General features: G+C 34.6%; 1 protein-coding gene across 3 annotated transcripts; it reads right to left on the bottom strand.

Annotated features, from left to right (window-relative positions):
• Positions 1-2,363: 2,363 nt before the first annotated feature.
• On the bottom strand, positions 2,364-7,026 carry LOC140036807 (uncharacterized). 3 transcript variants are annotated; one of them, XR_011840361.1, is made up of 7 exons: positions 6,133-7,026; positions 5,147-5,359; positions 4,954-5,049; positions 4,080-4,225; positions 3,168-3,387; positions 2,886-2,962; positions 2,596-2,815 (listed from the first exon to the last, which is right to left on the bottom strand). XR_011840361.1 is itself a non-coding variant. In XM_072079629.1 (6 exons), exons 1-6 carry the CDS (start codon positions 6,265-6,267, stop codon positions 2,618-2,620), a joined length of 1,008 nt encoding a protein of 335 aa, XP_071935730.1. In that variant the 5' UTR covers positions 6,268-7,025; the 3' UTR covers positions 2,364-2,617. The 3 variants fall into 3 exon arrangements, 2 of the variants coding, with proteins under 2 accessions (XP_071935730.1, XP_071935731.1); XM_072079629.1 differs by lacking the exon at positions 2,886-2,962 and having other exon boundaries at positions 2,364-2,815; positions 6,133-7,025; XM_072079630.1 differs by lacking the exon at positions 2,596-2,815 and having other exon boundaries at positions 2,885-2,962.
• Between the last annotated feature and the right edge of the window lie 10,811 nt (positions 7,027-17,837).

Genomic DNA, 17,837 nt, shown 5'->3' with positions numbered 1-17,837 from the left:
ACATCCTTCTTACGGGCCATAAATCCCACTTGAGTTAATCATTTATACTCTGCCAATTTCGATAATTATCTATTTTGATTGTATAACAACTAATTTGTTCTACTTGAGTTTTACTTATTGTTTCATCTAACTCTCTTCCAACTAATTTCATTTATAATTTGTCTCTTCTAATAACCTCTCTCACACCTAATGCATTTGAGTTATTCTTTTTATCCTTGCCTTCTAATTTTATTTATCCTTTTTCAATACACTTGCACTATCGTACATAGTAATTGGCGTGTACATTTATTAATTCACTTTTTGTATTGGTTAACTTATTAATTTCGTTACATAGTAATACATCACTAACGCACGAATGCACTATGCTACCTTTCCTTTTATTTCTACTCAAAATGAATACCGATGTCAATATAATCACACACATCATAAATTTAATTACCACTCCAGAGAATACATTTCATCTATTGTATGAATTTTAGTATTTAGCTGATATGATTGCATCACACTATTTTTGTATACATGACTTTTTAAAGACTACTATGGTACACAATACTTCAAATGCAATTATTTCTTCATACAACTATGAATACTTTAACAAAAGATTATTATACAATTATTTACACCTTGGATCAATTCATAATTAATCATTAAGCAAAAAAAAAGATTGCACTAGCTTAGATTGGAAACTTTTTCATGGTATTTTATTATAGATTTAGATTTATTAGCTAGAAAAAATATGTTGAAAAATTCATTTAGAGTTTATTAAATTTTCAAGTAATGGAATTATCATAATTTAATACTGGTTTTGGCCCATTTCTTTTTCACTTTTTGTTAATTAAAAAGAAAAAAATAGAAAACAAGATAAACAAAAATATTGAATTACATATAAAATTAACTCATAAAAAAAAGTACTAATTCGACATTTAGTTACAATAGAAACTAGAGACAATAGTGGCAGTTCTACAGTTTCATTGACGAAAAATTAACAAAAAGAAATAAGAAGGAAAAAGAATTAACAAATAATTTGGAAACTCATTGTAAATATATGTATACCAAATAAGATAATTTCGTTAAAATATTTAAGAGTTAAATTGTCTTTTTAAATCCCAAGGGAGGTATATGTAATTGTTTAATTTTTAAGGGAGAGGGAGTTCGGTGAAATTGTTAAAAATCTCGGGGGATGTTTCTGAAATTACCCCTTTTACTTGCCAGCCCTTTTTAGGGGCCACTTGCAATTTAGTGTTCAGTTGGTCTCCGTTCTTAAATTAATCATCTTTCCACGTTTAAAATGATGGACGTCCAACTGGAACATGACAGAGTTTTCGCCATCTGGTTTGACGTGGAGGTCGAACTGGAACATGTGCCGCCTGCAATGCAACAACACCGGCTCAGCAATTCTCCTTTCGGTTTCCATGCAGCGTTGATTTCCGTGGCTGGACAGGTGCTAATCGATGCTTCATCTGGCCAGCTTTTCTCTTGGTGGAGACTTACTGGTGACATTGGGAGTTTTGCACTTTCTTTCCTGGAGTGCGAGTCTCAATTCAGAAATTTGTAGCAAGTGTTGGAACTTACTATTTTCCCAGTCATTCCCTGGCAAATCTGTCTTGTTTATTGCATTTCATTCATTTCTGTACCGGGTTAGAAGAAGCTTGAACTTTGAATTGGTAAGGCATATATTGTGTGATTTTCAATATTGTAATGCAATAAGAAATTGCAGTGTGTTCAGTGGGAGGAGTTGGCTGGGATTTAGGGTACCGTTCAGCGTGGTCAACAAGTTGCATGACAGTAACACTTGACTAGTTATAGCGACTGAATTGACGCGTCAATGGGATATTTCCCTGCTAGGAGTGGTGCTGTTAATCGAGCCGAGTCGAGGAGCTCGAGCGCCTGATAATCAAACTATACTCGAACATTTATCGAGTTAACTTAAAGTTGCACGATTAGTAGTTCACGTTTCAGAAACAGTTCGAGATCGACTCATTCAATTTGGTAAGTACTGGCTAAAATTGATGACAATGGTGACGATGGTGTTAAAAAGAAACATGGCGACGTTAACCACATTATTAAATCCCCTTACTAGCTACTGACGGAATAGCTTCCATCACAGCACAAGGTTGACAGGAAAGACCGACGTACACGAGATTGGCAAATGTTCTCCTTCAAAATTTGATTGAATCTTATTTTATCAATTGACTGTCACGCTGCTACCACCACATTTCTACCATATACTCTTGTAGAATGAGCATTGGAACAAATATTATTAAGTTGTAGAGTGCTTACTCGACCAGGATGGGCTTGTACTGAGATCAACTGCGTTGCACATCTGAAATCGTAAACCCTGAAGCACATGCTTACCAAGGAGGTAAACACAAGATAAAAATATTTCTTGCCTATTAAAGAAGATGATACAATATTTTGTTCTTTCCTACAATACAGCACATAGTAACTTGACTGGTTAAACGCACATAATTTCTCTTTCCTTCTCACAGTGATTTATTTCTCCGGCATTCCGGGGTAAGACGGGGTGACGGAGGTTGGGTTGCGGATGGCTTCCCAAAAACTTGCAATCTTGTATACTACTACAACCATTAACTATTTGTATCGATTCAACTGATGCCTAAGCCTGCATGTCACAGGCAAATTGTTGATTGATCAGATGCTTAGCCCCTTCAACAATCCTCCTAATGACTTCCCCAGCTGGTAAGATATCTTTAATTAGGCCAATTCCCTCACCCGCATACATGGCCATGCTTTCAACATCACCACTTGTTGTCAGGTTTGGAACTGTGCCAGCGAATCGACGAATCTCTTTTTCCTGCACAACCACAAATTTAACTGTGTCAGGCAAATTTAATTTAGCCCAACCACAACCTCAAGCACTCTACCTAATGAAGCAATAATACACGTGCATAGTCAGCATCATTTGGTTGTCTGATAAGACAAACCTACATCACTCAATTAACTGTTCACAGAAAAAAAAAAAAAAAGAAGAGTTATTGATACAAATAAGATAATTCGTTAGTTATATGACTGCATCTGTGACTGAATAAATGAGCTCCTCAGCAAGATTATCTCCTAATTTCAATCACAGTTACAACACATTAGAGGAAAACTTCAAGGAGGAACATCCAAATGATTAAGAAAGGCAAGTAGTGAAAAGTATTTACCATTCCATGTATGGTGGAATGACCAATGGTAGGTTGATTAGTCTCATTCTCATCACTGGGAAGAGTTCTCCATTCCACTAAGAATGGAGTCCTCAGAACACGTTGAGGCGCTCCAGGCCACCTTGCACGGCCAAATATATCTGTGTACTCTGTTTCATCAAATTTGATCAACTTCTGCTTATATGCTGGGTGAGCATAGCTTTCATCCGTAGCAAGAAATCTAGGAAAAATGAGTTAGCCACCGTTCAGTACACCAAGCATCGTTATGATGCACTATCAAAGATGGTCTAATGGAATTAGGAAAATGGCAATGCAAGACCAATCTTATCAAATATCAAAGAAATTGGACACATATTGGTGAATTACTTAGGCATAAATATGTTTGAACCATATATTTCTAGCTGGCTGACATATACTCTGGCTCATATCTTTACTTGTGTAGCATTTGGTTGGTACCCACTTGTGAAACATATTGATGTTAGATGCCACTAAATCCAGGTACAATCATGGTACAAAATAATTGACCAAATAGCTCCAATTCCACAACAGACATTTTAGTTTGATAACATAAAATGTATATATAACAGTACAGTTTACTTCTCGTTTTTTTGATTCCAAAACCTCTAACCAGAGAATATCAAGCTAATCGAGAGTTTGTAGGACACAAAATCCAAAAGTTGTTCAGAAAAAGTGGATAAGCATTGAATGGTAAGAACTTTGCCAATGATTAGAATGTTCATTGCAGAATGCAATGGTTTCTAGCGATTGCACCAAGAACAGAGATTATACAGTGGAAACTTTTATAAAAGCAGACTGAATCCCTGTTACTCCGTCCGAAGATTAACCAGATACTGTGCTTTCATCAAATAAAAGCGGGTATAAAGAAAACTAACAACCAAAGAAGTCACATACCTAGTGCCCATTGCAATCCCCCTAGCTCCAAGGGCCAGGGAAGCTACATAACCACGTTCATCCACTATTCCACCGGCAGCAATAACTGGTATATCACGACCCTGAACAAGCTCAACTACCCTTGGCAACAAAGAAATTAAGGCACCCTGCAAATTTTCCAATGCGGGTCAATTTCAGAACTCTGAGAGAATACGGAGAGAGAAACTGCTCATGGTCAGAGGATGTTTAACTAACAGATGCCTTAAAAACCATGGCATAAATATTTCACAGATGTGGAGCTAGGATTCAACTATACCTTGGAACTTCAATTTCAAAGTATAAATGAAGTGTCTCAAGAAATGCCCTCAAAAATTAAATTACAAGTTATACAAGTCAGTCACTTGCAATGTAAAGATGCTCTTAAAAAATGGAAGGTTTTGGAAGCCTGAAATGTTTAGGCAACTAGCAAACTGCAGAACACATAGTTTACAGATTCCCTATCGAATTTTAAATGTTGGTCTACAATTGTAGTACCCTGTACAAGAGTATAACCTTTTCCTATATCTAGGTACACCCATTACTTATACCCAAATGCAGATTCAGAGAAGGAACAAATTAAGTTATATCATTCTAGTCAAGTTAATTTCATTTCAAGGGAAGCATACTGTTATAATACAAACACAATATGAAACATAAAACAACTTACAAAACCATTCATAACACAATCTTAACATAACAACGGTGTATAGTATAACAATATGTAAAAATTTATGGGCACTTGTATGCAATAGCAAAGCAATGTTTTGTGAAAATGAAGCAAATTCAATAAGATACCACTCCATTTTTACATTGAACTGAAGTAATATATATCTGATGAGTACACTAACAACTATACCTGTCCAATAACATGTCCACCAGCTTCCCGTCCTTGGACAATTATTGCATCCACACCCACATCAGCAGCTTTCTTTGCTTCTTCAAAGCTCCCCACCTTTATGATATTAGTGCAATCTCAACTGTTATTAAGGAATTGCAAGCACAAAAAAGGACATTTATCTCAAACAGCAAAATCAGCTCACAAGACTAACCTGTGGTACAACCTTGACCCCGACTTTGTGAGCCTCAAGCACTATATCACTTGTGCACTCACCCCAGGAAAGCTGCAAGACCGCTACCTTTTCATCCAGTATAGCCCTTATGTTTTCCTTGTGCGGAAAAGCCAGAACAACACCAACCCCAAAAGGTTTGTCAGTCAGGGTTCTGGTCTTCCTTATTAGCTCTTTTAGGTAATCCGGTGCCTCCTGTTATGCAAGCGCGTTTAGAAATATTACATATTACCCTACGAAAAATAAAAAGAAAAAAGAACATTTAACGGGAGTCTGCATGCACGTCTTCCTTACAGTTAGTGATAAGTTGGAGCATTCTCTTATCTGACTCCTTGAGACCCTCTCACAATCACCATATTATTCAATGAGTTGAATTAAGACTACGAAATCACATCATGGCATTTCAACAACTTAGTAGTAACTAATTCGACAAGGGTAAACGTGGATCATGAACATAAGCCTCAATGATTAGTACAATTACCAGTTTTTATTTTGTGCTAACATTCAATGTAGCACCAGTAACCCTTATTATCCTATCAGGATGAGAAAGCCATAACCTGAAGCCAATGCAAGTTTATTTTTGGAAAAAGGAACAAAATTGCAATTACTGGCATATTAGTTGTGAGCTCAAGGGGGAGAAGACTAGCATCAAATTTGACTCTAGGAGACACTTTAAAGCTCAAAACCATAGACTAATACAAAACTAGTCACTAATGCAACTTTTTGGAGGTAAGGAAAGCAATGCAAATCACAGGAAAATCAAAAGCAAATAAAAGAAAAAGTAAACGAAAGTAGTCCTTTCCAGAGTTTGAAATAGTAACGTGCAATTGCTAAAGCTACCGGGTACCAAATGCTCAACGGTACACTGCAGAAATGTCAACATAAAATTTAAAGACATAAAAAACTGAACCAAGAAACTGATCATTCAAAAAAAAAAAAAAAAAAAAGGAAGAAGAAAAAGGGTTTACCCAATCAGGGGCTCTAAGGAGACCAAGTCCACCAGCGTTAGCAACAGCAGCTACAAGCTCTGGACCTGAAATATCTGGTCCCAATGGTGCCTGCACTATTCCATACTCAAATCCCAGAATCCCTCTCCAACCCATTTATTTGTCTTCCTTTTCTTTTCTTTTGATGCTCAAGTCAAGAAAAATTGCAACTTTTCTTATTGTTAACTCTAAGCAGAAAAACATTCGTCCATTGAATTTATAGTATGCTGCTTCAGTTAGTTTAGTTTAGTCGGGAGGGGGAAGAAACCGGGGCGGGAATAAAAAAAAAAATTAAAAGGGGAGTGTTTCCGAAGGTGCCAACGAAAGGCCATCATCTCCTGGTAGAAAATTCTCTCTCTCTGAAAAAAGTCAGTCTAAAATGGCTATTTCACCATCTGAGTTGGCATCGGACACAACAAAACAGCAAATAAAACGTAAGCCCCTGCGTATTTCAGCTTAATTGAGGATTGGGTTAGCGTTCCTAGTTCCCAGCTCCTCTGTCGTACAAAATTCGGCCTTGGCCTTGTGGATTTGGATTGAATTTTCCCGATAAATCGTGGAACAACAGGAAAAACCCATTGAGGAAACTCAACAAGAAAGGATTGAACTTTAAAGCATGGAAGAAAACATCAATTTGATATTTGCCACTTGAACTAGGCTACCGTTCCCTCGAAAAAGGGCAAAAAAAAAAAAAAAAAAAATTAGGCTACCGTTATTTAACAATTGCCACTCACAAAGGGGAAAAAATAGAAGGAACAAATTGTTACGCTAACTTAATTGAGGTTGCTCAATCAAAGTTGAAACTCGACCCCACGTTGATCAATTTGAATAGCTTGAGCTGCTTGCTAAAGCGAGCTCGAATTTAATATGTGAAGAGTTCACGAACTCATCAAGTCCAATAGAATTTCGCGCACACACTTTTTAAATTTTTTTTATTGATTTATATAAAATATCTATTGTATGCTTATTTAAATTTAAATTTATATCTGTTAAACTTGATTAGACTAATTAAGCTCAAATTAAATTCGATTAGACTCGATGAGCACGAGATTGAACTCGAGTATTGCAAAACAAAATTGAATTCAAATTTAAACTCGAGTGTAAATTTATTAATTGAAGTTGAACTAGAACGGCGCATCTCGACTCAACTCAATTCACCCAAACTGCTGAGTGCTGACCCAACTAAATTGGGCTGATTGATATAGTTGGGCCCTAAAAGAGCAAGGCTTCCTCACTAATACATCCAGTGAAATAAACTGTAGCACTGATCAGATATCAGAATTATAACCTTCATTCAGTCCGCCATTAGTTGTTTGACATAAAAAAGCCCACCATTAATCACTTCATTTATTTGATTATTTTTTGTTTTAATCTCGTCCACCATTAGACTCGATACATTTTTAGAGCTCTGTACCTTGGTTTATCGATTACACGATTATATAAAGGGATTCCTAAGTGGTCTCAAGACGTATCGGGCTGTGTATCGTTTCTTACCTCAACACTTTAGGCAAAGCCCAGCAGCTTCATCTAGAGCCAGAACCGTGACTCAAATTTCTTAATAGGAACGGGGCTTATAAAAAGCCCACACGATTATAATCATTTCAGCCCAGGAATCTCGTATCATTAAAATAGTCGTTATTTACAAATATTATTTCGCTTCTATTATAAATACATTTTGTAACCTTTTTTTTTAAAAAAATTTTCTTCATCACCTTTTTATTTCACATGCATCATGTCACAAAAAATATTATATTATTATTTAAAATAATGTTCTATCCGAACAAAGCGATGCTTCTTCGTCAGACTCCCTAAACAACTCTGCTTTGAGACAATTGTCTTGAACTTTTTGCATTCATAAATGCATCACGTAGTATTATCAAAATCTTTGACCCAAAACAAGAAGTTCAAAAAGTAATTGAAAAATGAGTGAATAATTAAAGAAATAGTCGAATAGAAAAAATGAAAAATATCAGTACTCTAAAATGAAAATTGGGGGTGGCATGGGGAGAGGGGAGGAGGGGGAAGGGAAAGGAGGAGTTGAAAGAGTTTTTGGCATAATAATGCAGTTGCAAAACATTCACGTCTTGTCGACCGGTTAATTCTAAAAATGCGGCCCGACAAAGACAAGGGATTGTATAATGAAAAGAAGTACTACTACAATTCATGAGATTAAATAGTGGACAGTGATATTACAACAACCGAAGACCAACACAGGAAAAAAATAAAAAAGAAAGCTGGACAAATCTACATCACACGAGTTTGAAATTTGCACTAACTGGTACTAGTACTACTACTTCCATTTGTGAAAAAAAGAAAGACCGAGAAAAGGGACAAAAATGATAAATCAGGTCAGGTCTACGTGATTGTACGGCCCGTGGAATCTGATCCATCCGGCCTCCCTACCGCCAAAAACTTGCATAAATTGTCAAGAAGACTTCCAATAATTGAGATGTAGGTTAATTTTACATCACTCACTAAAGTCTTTGTGCAACTTTTATATTTGTCACAGAGTTGAAGAATATATATATATATATATATATATATATATATATATATATATATATATCCTTGTTTGGATGTTGAGGTAGAAAAGAATTGCTCCATCGTTAGTCTTGCAGTATTTGCACAGTAACTTACAGGGCTGTTACAGTGCCTTTGATATTACAGTAAGGATGATTTTTCTCTGAATTTTGTTCCGATTGAGCCGTATTTTTTTAACAGATTGTTGCAGATAACCATTAATTAAAGCCCAATATATATATATAGACAGACACACACAAACTATAAATATGAATAAAAAGAGAAGTAAGACTAATAAGTCGTCAGTCACTTTCGTTCATGTCTGTCAAAGTGTTGAACAAAGAGGAGCTTGGTTATAGACTTATAGTAGTAGTCTTCTTCACCAAAATACAGTAGTGTATATGGATCTTCAAATAAATGAGTATGCCAGGCATTATTAAGATTAAGAAAGCACAAATGTTTTGAATGCTGCGCAGTTGTCATCTCGCCAGGCATTGGCAATTCCGTGCAAGCTGACGAACGAAACCAACACCTCCAATCCAAAGCTCCAGCCGCCTCAAATTTTTGACCAATCCAAAGCTAACTCCGGACCATATACTACTATATCAGCATCACCGATCGCAACCCACAGCACGCATGGAGTTACTTGCTTGAGGCAGCTGGAGCTTTGGATTGGAGGTGTTGGTTTCGTTCGTCTACTTGCACGGAATTGCCCGTTACTTGCTTGGAACTGGAAGTTGTTGTTGATGTATGATTTTATGGTCAATGGGCCGAAAATTACTGCCGCCAGAAACTAGAATCACAAGCGCTTCTTATTTGCTTGGTACATACGGTTTTATGACTTAACCACTACGCTCCTACTCTTCCCTTCAATAAACATTAACCGGAAAAACCATTTGAATACAAGACTATTTGAAAAAGTCGGAGATGACAAATTCTATTACCGGCGCACCATATAATGTTAATTGTCATGATTAACGTTTTCAATTCGATTAATTATGGAAAAGCGGTCGGGTACATTTCGTTGTACATAGTGAGAGAGACTTTTACTTTGACTGCTCCCTGCATTAACATAGTACTCACGAAATTACTCGTGTCGCCGATTAAACTGCATACTTTAGTTGGATAATGGATGCATACATTTTATGTGGAATGGATGGAAGGAAGGATGGATGCATCCTAAAAAATCAATTAGGTGGATAGCTGCTATTGACAATGACATACTAATCAATAATAATTAGTCTGCACAATTATATGTCGGTACGTACAACTTCTTGATACCCAAAAAAAAAAAAAAACCATATGATTCTTCTATTCAGGCCTTGGAGTTACTTAGGGATATGCCTTCCTGCATTACAAGTATATTTTCTTCACCTGCATTAATTCTTAATTGGCTCCACGAGCCAGTCTTTTATCGAGTCAACAAAATTCTGCAACTTGCTGCGAATCTGTCCTTATTATTAATAATAGGCTCATAACTTTACCTCTACGTAATAACGCTCCCCGTGAAACTCCAAGCTGTGACTGACGCATGCACAACCAAAAACCAAACTGTTTGTGACTTAACGCACGGGGTAATCTTACATTGCATTGCCCCCCTCTCTCATGGAGCATAATAGTTCTTAAGAAGATAAATTAATTTTGTCTTGGGAAGATAAATTAATTAGATGCACGACAAATTGTCTAAATATAAATTTAAAATTCAAATTTTACTCATATACTATAATGCATCTAATCATGATAGATAATGTATACACTGTCGTGGTTATATGCATGACACATAGGCAAAATTTGAATTTTAAATTCAGATGAGTTGCCATGCATCTAATGATAACAATATATACACTGTAAATGTATATAAGATTAACTCTAAAAAGATTATTGCAATTTTTCATTAAGATGATTGATACGCATGACACTATAATGATGTTAGATGAATGACATATGAGCAAAATTTGAATTTTAAACTTAAACTGTTTGAAATGAAAGTTAGGAAACTAATCATCTTTGTTCTCTCTCTCTCTCTCTCTTTTTCCATTGACACACGCAAGTTGAAGAAGAGATTCAACTTTTTTTTTTCTCAGTCCAAAAAATTCCCTTGTATTTGGTTAACGTCTTTACTAGTTAAGTCGAGTCTTGAGAATGAAAGATAGAACAGTGCGGTAAAATGTGGTGGTGACCTATTATTCTCTCTTGGGGTATATTACAAAAAATCATACAGTTGATGCTTGTTAAATATTTTTCATCTCAGTTATTCGGATAATTTTCAAGCGGATAACCCGACCATGGTGTAGGCCATGACCTTATTTTTGCACGTCAGCAACTTTTCTTAAAATCGGTAGAAGAAAATTTTTAATTTTGAGTTTTGGAACAGTTGGGACTGGTCAGAAATTGGACCGAGAGAATCATTAATACTATTAAAATATGGCCGTCGCATTGAGTATGAGTAGACGATGTCGTAATGTTTCGTCAACGTCAAATTAGGTCGCGAAGGAATTCTTCTGACCGACGTGTCATTATCACACGTGTTGCTTATTTGTTTTTGTGCAGAAGGCGGTACGTAGTATTATTAATGGCTGCGGGCGGCCTGTGTTCAAGAATTACCATAAACAAACTTACCATTTTTCTCATGATTTAGTTAGTGCCAGGGTTCAACTCTTTTCCAATCGGCTTTGCTTGGATTGCAGTTTTCAAGTAAATTTTTTGTTACAGTGCTTCCTGTAAAGTGATGTATATGAAATTAAAAAAATAAGAAAAATATATACATATATTTATTTAAAAAATCTATGTGAATGAACTGAAATTTTCGCGTTTGAATTTCGATAAATAGTTGATAGACTACACGCCCAATGAGTGGCCTTTGCCGGAATTTAATCGTAACATCTTAGGATATCAAGCGACCTAACTAAACTTTGGCGTGTAAAGCAAAAAAAAGAAAAAAGAGACCTAGAAATAACCAATGCACACATTCGTGGACCTCGTTCCCAACTTACTCAAGAAACTAAGGGGGCGTTTGGTAAGAGGGTATCGGATTCGGGGAATGGAATGAACCCCATAAATGGTGTTTGGTTCACTGGAATGGGAATTGAAATCTTGGAATGATTTCTAAAAATTTGGTGTTTCTCCATTCCCTAGTATTTTGGTGGGTTTTGTCCGATTCCCAAGTTTGATTCCAAGAAACAAATCCAATTACATATTATAATTATACAATGATATAATTAATATTTATATATATTATATATTATAATATATACATATATATAATATATTATAATTATAATATTAGTACATTATATAAATATATATTATATTTATATAATATATATATAAATATATTAATATTATGTAATAATATATTTATAATATATATATGTATATTTAATAAATGCATATTATATGTGCATATGATTATAATATACACATGTATATAATATTAATAAATTATATAATTATATTTATTATTTTAAATACAATAATATATAATAATTACTATATCTAATATTAATATGCATTATACTTATATAAAATATGAGTACAATTAATATTTATATATTATATAATTATAATTATGTACATATATATAATATATTATAATTATAATATTAGTACATTATATAAATATATATTATAATTATTCAGTTAAATATAATTATATTTATATAATATATATATAAATTTATTAATATTATGTAATAATATATTTATAATATATATGTATATTTATAAATGCATATTATATGTGCATATGATTATAATATACACATGTATATAACATTAAATTATATAATTATATTTATATTTATATTTATTATCTTAAATACAATAATATATAATAATTACTATATCTAATATTAATATGCATTATACTTATATAAAATATGAGTACAATTAATATTTATATATTATATAATTATAATTATGTATTTATTTTATAGCGTTTGTATAATTATAATTAATTATATATATAACATTTAATTTAATTAGTTACAAACTTACAATAATGATGTTATTGTATTATATAATTATATATTATAATTATTTAGTTAAATATAATTATACTTATATAATATATATTATAAATTTATTAATGTTATATAATATTATATTTATAATATATATGTATATTTATAAATGTATATTATATGTGCATATAATTATAATATATACATGTATGTAATATTAATAAGTTATATAATTATAATAATTATTATTTTAAATATAATAATATATAATAATAACTATATTTAATATGTAATATATATTATATTTATATAAAATATTAGTATAATTAATATTTGTATATATTATATAATTATATAATTATATATTTATATTTAATTATATATATGATATTGAATTGAATTAGTTACAAATTTATAATGATAATATTATTATCTAAATTTACCAATACATTTATACTAATATATTTACTAATACATTTATACTAATATATTTAATTAGTGAAAATTTCTTATATCTTATTTACAAAGAGCCAATAATTATCATTTACGATGTGGTTTATAATATATTTATTATATTCCATTCCGAAAGAGTCGACGAACCAAACATCAACTATAGTAATGATACACATTCCAGGTACTTGAACCAAACAAATATATTGGAATGAATGACCTCATTCCAAACCCAAGATATCCGATTCCGAATCCGAATCCGATTCCGACGTGCGAACCAAACGCCCCCTAAGTAGTAGTAGTAGTAGTAGGAATTGAAAGGCTTGAATGCGGGTGGGCAGATTCATGTAACTTGAGGAGCTATTTGTACAGCTGATTGGTAGCTGTCCAAATTGCATTTAACATAGAGGCATGTACATGATATGGCCATTTTGTCAAGAAAAGAGACGTCTGGGAGGGAGAATGATGGGCATCAAATCGAAGAGGAGCTCTCAAAAATCATGCTACAAATTTTGTAGATAGGAGTGTTGACCCCTTACTCTATTATTCGGATACTCTTGTCGTTTGATTACTTCATCAATCTGCCTCAAAATTCTGGTAGATGTTATGTCTTGGTACGGTTGATTATCACGTCCTTATTCCTTGACACTCCTTTCCCACCCCCACCCTCTCTCTCTCTCTCAGCCCCACCAAAATGACTACTATATATATATATATAAATAATTAAAAAAATAAAAAAATATATTGAAAATCGCAATGATGATATAAGCAAATAAATTCGGACAAATAATCTCCCGTCCAAACACACTCTTTTGAAGTTTATTAGGCAAACCCATCCTTTTTTTTTTTTTTTTTTCCATTTGTCATGCTTGAGATTTGAATGCAGCATGCTACATATTAAAAAACAGCATACTACATATTGTAGAAGTTTATCTTTATCACATTATCGTCGTAAAGATTCATCATAATCCAAACACTAATACGTTAGCTAGCTAAATAATTTGATGGGCCTGAACTGCACAACTGTAGGCTGTGTGCCGCTCTCACCCATTGATGGCTCAAAACTAGTTACATGAACACAACTCGCATTTATGGACAACAACTGTTTTCCACCATGAAAACGTTAAAGCTACCTGCCTCCACGGGCTCCTGACCTGATCAATCCTTTTTTCCAGCATTACTAGAATCTATGGCTCTGGTATTGAGCGGGATTTGATGCAAATTTTATACTAATGAGGATTAGTAGTTTAATGAGTGATAAGTATGTTTTAACACCTAGTAGTTGACACTTGATGCAAACAACCGACTTGAGAGCTCCATCATTGTTGATCCAACATACTCTCTTAATCGATCATTTTTAGCGGATAAAAGGCCTTCAAGGTCACTTTCACTGTGCTATCTCATCTCTTGTTAGTCTTAGGAGTTTGTTATAATTGTCTCTCCAATTATGAGATGTGATTCGCTGACAATTGAAAAGCGCAATAAGATAAAGAGAGGATAAGCTCTCACGGGCTACCTGTTGAGGTGAGTTTTTCCTTCATTTTTACGCAAAGTTAAATTCACTTTTAAATAAAAATTGTTTTTTTTTTTTTAAAAAAAAAAACGACTGTTTGCTCTGAGTGTGGAGACTACTACTACTAGAGAACCTACATCATTCAGAGTCGGAATGTTAAATTTACTTTTTATAAAGAAGGTTGTTTTGTCATTATCCACCGATTACAAACGGCAATTTACTTTCTATTAACCAATTGCGTTGGACGCGATTATAACAATTGTAATGGCAATTCTTGCACCCCTTTCCGATGGACGGAGTAATTGACAGGGAAAGAAAATGCCCTTTTGGGTATTCGTCGTTTACGCCGATTAGTCAACAACGTGGTGATTGAGAAATAACGTGGCTTTTGAGGGCACCGGCAAGACTGACCGGAACAACTAGAAGCAAGAAGTTTACGTGCAGTTAGCGGGACATCCCATCACCCACTCTGTGTATTCATCACAGATTTGATAGAAGATCTGGCCGGAAAATCGTGATGAGGCCATGTTTGGCATCCGACCTTTGGGAGTTTATGGGATCTCAGCCATCTAAGCTTAAGAAACGTAATTGACCCAATTCTCTCTCATCTTCTGGAATCGGATAACTGGAAAGAACAGAGCTCGTCTCGCCCCTCAGAATTGAACCCCTAGATTGACTTCATCTTCTCCGGCGATAAAAATAGAGACTGTAATTTCCCTCTCTCCTCCTAATCCTTCCTTCTTGATTGATGACAACCTCAATTTCACCGCCATTTCAGAATCCGAATCCGGCTCTTAGCATTCTGAATCTGTGCACTCCGACCAGAATTTCCTCTACTACAGCCCAGAAGACGACGACGACGACGATGATCAAATGAATTTCGTTAAGGATTTATTCGCGACCCACCATGGTATCCCCGACCATGGACTGTGTAATTCTGAATCCGGGTGTACTTGTCTGGACGAAGAACCCAAATTAGTTTTAGGTGCACAGGCCGAATGCAATGGGGTTGCTTCTCTTCCGTCAATGGTCGGCGGTCTTCGAATTGTGAACATGGAATCGGAGTCCGACTCGGAGTGTTTACAGCCAGTAAACTTCACCAGAGAAGACGAAGTGAATGTCGGTTGATTGGTCAACTTTGGGAACGAAACAGTCTGTGAGTTCACTTGCCCCAATAATCTTTTGGACATTTTTGCCCATATCAGAATATTTATTCAATTCAAGACCCTTGTAACCGGATGAGAAACCGCTGAAATTCGGTAAAATGACTCCGCTGGAGAGTTTTTCCGAGTTTAGTGATCTTTTCGGCCATAAAAAAAGTTTGGTGACCAAAGGATGCCATTTTTAATAATTTAGTGATCTTTTGGGCTATTCACTCTTTTAAAAATTGTCGACTTTTGAAGGTTGTTCGGGATTAAGGATAGTATAAACTGTCAAGAATCTACGGTGCTCGACAAAAAAGAGAAATGCGTTACAAGTTTCACAATATATGTCATAGAGACACAAGTGTCAAAGGATTATCATTTTTTGAAATTTTTATGTCAAAAAAAAAAGGTATCCGAGTGGCTGGCGAAGTGAAATTAAAAGAATATTAAAAAATACGTTCACAAAACACATGTAAAATGATTTATTCTTACACAAAATTGCAGGCCAAACACCGCTAAGTTTTTGGGTGGACAATAATTGATTGGAGTTGGACCACAGAACTAAAAGTAAGTCAGTAAAATGTCAAAGCTACTGATATTGGGAGCCAGCAAAATTTGCCTTTTTGTCAGCAATCACAAGCCTGTTTAGCTGATACATTTTGGCAAAAAAAAGAAGCAGTGCTTCTTCGTCAATTAATTCTTGATTCCCATTACATACTTTTAGCACAGAACTTGAAGCTGAAGCTTATCTTATCCCCTGCTGCAAATTGTAGCAGCAGATTGGCAGAGCATGCAATGCAGAGATACTAGCTAGCCAGGAAGGCTGAGCCTTAAGGAGGGGGTGTTTAGTTTTACACGTGGCTGCTGCTAGTTTAATCACCGGTGAGATCAGAACCAGATGGGCTCAGCATTTAAGTCAAAAGAAGAAGAACAACGCCAAATCATAATACTAATAGGGGCCCCCACCGGCCACCGGGGGGTTGATGTTGGACTGGTGCAAAGGTGATTAGATAAGTTTGATTCGTCCAAATTTGACCAGCCCCAGATTGCCGACGACGTCTCACTTCACCACCTCCACACGCACACGGACACGTGATTTTTTTTTCATGGTCGAATTTTGAAGGGCGACAATTACAAGCCAAGTCTGTGGACTTTGGGAGTATACACCACTGTATATAATGAAATGCTTTTCGTGCCTACCTCCATCCGGCTTTATTCACACGCATTCAAACATGCCACTTCAAAAGTTTGTACATTGTTCACCTTTTACCAGCAAGAAAGCCCAATGTTCCTAAATCAAATGGTCAAACAGAATTTGTGGTATACTGTTTAAGTAAAAATTAAAAAAAAATGAAAATATGTCATGCAATCACGAGAAAGGTTGGAAAATATGTTACGCTTCTCCTCCTCTTTTTTTTTTTTTTTGGCATTTTTTGAGTAGAAATAATAAAAGTATAGGCGTTGGGAACAAACACAACCCGTTTTGTGCTGAACTTTGTCAAGCTTAATAATTTTGAAGAGCATGGATTAAGAAAGTTTCTAGATGAATATTGTTCAGAATTGAATAATCAATCGAGCGCACGAGGGTAGCAAAAATCTAATTAGTATGACCGCGACGAGTTTGAAATTTTACCTAAATTTCCCAGTCGTTTGAAGAGAGAAATTGAATGATTTGAACATGTTGCGTTTGAGTGATTCATGCATTCGTATGGCATCGATAAATTTATTGCTCGTTTAGATGGTTAGTTTTTATTAAAATTATTTTAATAAATTTTTATTTTACATATATCACATCACATCATTATTGTTATATATTTTTTTAATAAAAATTCTAAAAAATTTAGAATCCAAACAAAGCTGTTAGGATTTAGAGAAATGTGTTAATGGAGAAAGCTGTTATATATATTTTTTTAACTCAGTCCATTTCCTTCCTTTCCACTAAGTATTATGGTTGCATTTCCAAGTTTCATCCAAATTCCAGTTTACATTTAACGCGACGAAAACGTCCAAATCAAACAAAGCATTGAAACGAGAAACACAAAGTCGGCACCGTCGCCTTTTTCGAGCAGCTGCGTTGCATTTACCGGTAAAAAATCT

Source organism: Coffea arabica, chromosome 2e (genome assembly GCF_036785885.1).
Source record: "Coffea arabica cultivar ET-39 chromosome 2e, Coffea Arabica ET-39 HiFi, whole genome shotgun sequence".
Classification (NCBI taxonomy): domain Eukaryota; kingdom Viridiplantae; phylum Streptophyta; class Magnoliopsida; order Gentianales; family Rubiaceae; genus Coffea; species Coffea arabica.
Note: the sequence above shows the minus strand (reverse complement) of the source record. Positions and strands in the feature narration are given on the sequence as shown.

Excerpts from the sequence above, each read along its gene's own strand:
- LOC140036807 (XM_072079629.1), bottom strand. The coding sequence starts at position 6,267 with ATGGGTTGGAGAGGGATTCTGGGATTTGAGTATGGAATAGTGCAGGCA. Across the intron at positions 4,226-4,953 it reads GTGGACATGTTATTGGACAG|GGTGCCTTAATTTCTTTGTT; the intron begins GTATAGTTGTTA and ends GAAAATTTGCAG. Across the intron at positions 3,388-4,079 it reads GGGATTGCAATGGGCACTAG|ATTTCTTGCTACGGATGAAA; the intron begins GTATGTGACTTC and ends CATTTTTCCTAG.